A 1,648-nucleotide genomic window follows, 5' to 3' on the forward strand; every position below is an offset into this window, starting at 1 on the left:
TTACTGATGGAAGATTTAGTTAACCATTCTCTGGGGAATCCAAAATTTCCCCCAGAGACTGGAAACTGCCTTGAAAAAAAAAAGTTGGATGTAAAAGGCATTGAGATTACAAAGATGAGAAAGATATGTAGTTGGTGAATGGATTCTAAAATGCTGGGGAAATCTGTTTAATAAACTTCAGTAAAATGGTGACTGAGAGAATTAAAAGTATGAGAGAAGAAAATATTAATAGCAACAGGAAAAAAAAACTGATTGAACATGAAATTTGTCATCAGGGAACCAATCAGTCAGGGACAAGAAGTGGTGTGGGGAAATTCAAGTTTAAAACTTTGACCAAGACATTTGGTATAAGAGGTAGAATAAAATGAAACAAAGCCAAGGAAAAAAGTCTGAGAGAAAGAACAAAAGGAAAAAAAAGAGATTGGAGTGATTTTTCCTTTACCAAAAAAATTTTAAAAACAAAGAACTTATCTTAAACCCTCATCGCCAGGTCTGTTTGAGATAGAAATACTGACTATAAAAGCATATTGGATTAAAAAAATCACACCATAGCTTTAAATTAATAAGAGGCTATTTGCACATAGAATGTAGTTTTAAAAGTAGTAGTAAAACATTCCGGTATGCTTTGTTTAGGGGTGAAACAACCCTCAATGATGCGTCTTTCAGACATGTGTCATTGGTTTTTTGTTGCTGAATGCTTCCCTATTAACAAACTAAGTTGCTCTTCCTCTCATTCCTTTGGCCACAGGACAGATGGAATTTACCAAAGTCTCTACCACAGACATTCTCAGATGGTGTTAATAAAAAGAAGAAACCCAAACCAGAATTGGTGGTCCACATTGAGAGAGTTGCTAAATATCATCACAAAGCAATAATTATCCTACAGCCTGCTTGGTGGCACAACATTCTGAAATGCAAATGTCAAGGGCGTGGAGTCTCAAGGATGTTACTAATAGGAGCTCATGTTTTACCTTGGGTGGTCTTGTGCTCTGCCCGGTGGTCTTGTTTCTGCCTACTATGACAGCACGAATTGTTTCATGTAGCTCCCCATCCAACACGGTATCCACTAGCTTCCTTTTAGTAATGCACGACAACTCATAAAAGACAGACTACCCAGAAATGACATTGCAGTATTCCAGACATTTTCTTTCTTGGTGGTGACAGTTCCAAATCAAGCTGGCTCAGTGCTTAAGTCAAAGCATTTTTCTAAGTGGCTGTTCAAAACACAGCCTTAGATCTGGAAAATCAAACTGGGCTCTGCTTCCCTCTTCCATCATTGCTCATAATAAATATTGAACTGCTGGACCGCAGCTAGCAGCTTATGATAGATGATGCAGAGTAGAGTCCAACTCTCTCTTTCCCAGATGTAAAGAAGTCATCTTTTCTTTAGAGAGACTTCACTACCTTTTAATAAGCATAGGCGGATCATTTTACAGACTTTTTTTTTTTTTTTTTTTTACCATATTCATTCAGGATTTATTTCCCCCAATTCCCACAAAGAGTAGTAAGGGAAGGTTCATAGCTGTGTAGAATATCAAAAATATATAATCTATGTTTAGAGGATCAAAGTGTCACATATCCCAAAATTAATCCAGACAGCTATCCCAGTTTTAACTCTGAGGAGTGTACCAGAACTTTCTTCAGCAGA

The 1,648-nt window shown here is 37.0% G+C and overlaps 1 protein-coding gene across 1 annotated transcript in view; it reads left to right on the top strand.

Moving 5' to 3' along the window:
- LOC100950074 overlaps positions 1 to 1,326 on the top strand; it is a 2,688-nt gene extending 1,362 nt beyond the window's left edge. The window contains exon 2 of the mRNA XM_012802660.1: positions 749 to 1,326. Within this exon, the coding sequence (XP_012658114.1) occupies positions 749 to 1,021 (273 nt within the window). The 3' untranslated portion in view covers positions 1,022 to 1,326. The remainder of the gene's footprint in view (positions 1 to 748) is intronic.
- Positions 1,327 to 1,648: the final 322 nt, after the last annotated feature.

The sequence above is a fragment of the Otolemur garnettii genome, unplaced genomic scaffold (assembly GCF_000181295.1).
Source record: "Otolemur garnettii isolate 467f Iridium unplaced genomic scaffold, OtoGar3 scaffold00016, whole genome shotgun sequence".
Classification (NCBI taxonomy): Eukaryota; Metazoa; Chordata; class Mammalia; order Primates; family Galagidae; genus Otolemur; species Otolemur garnettii.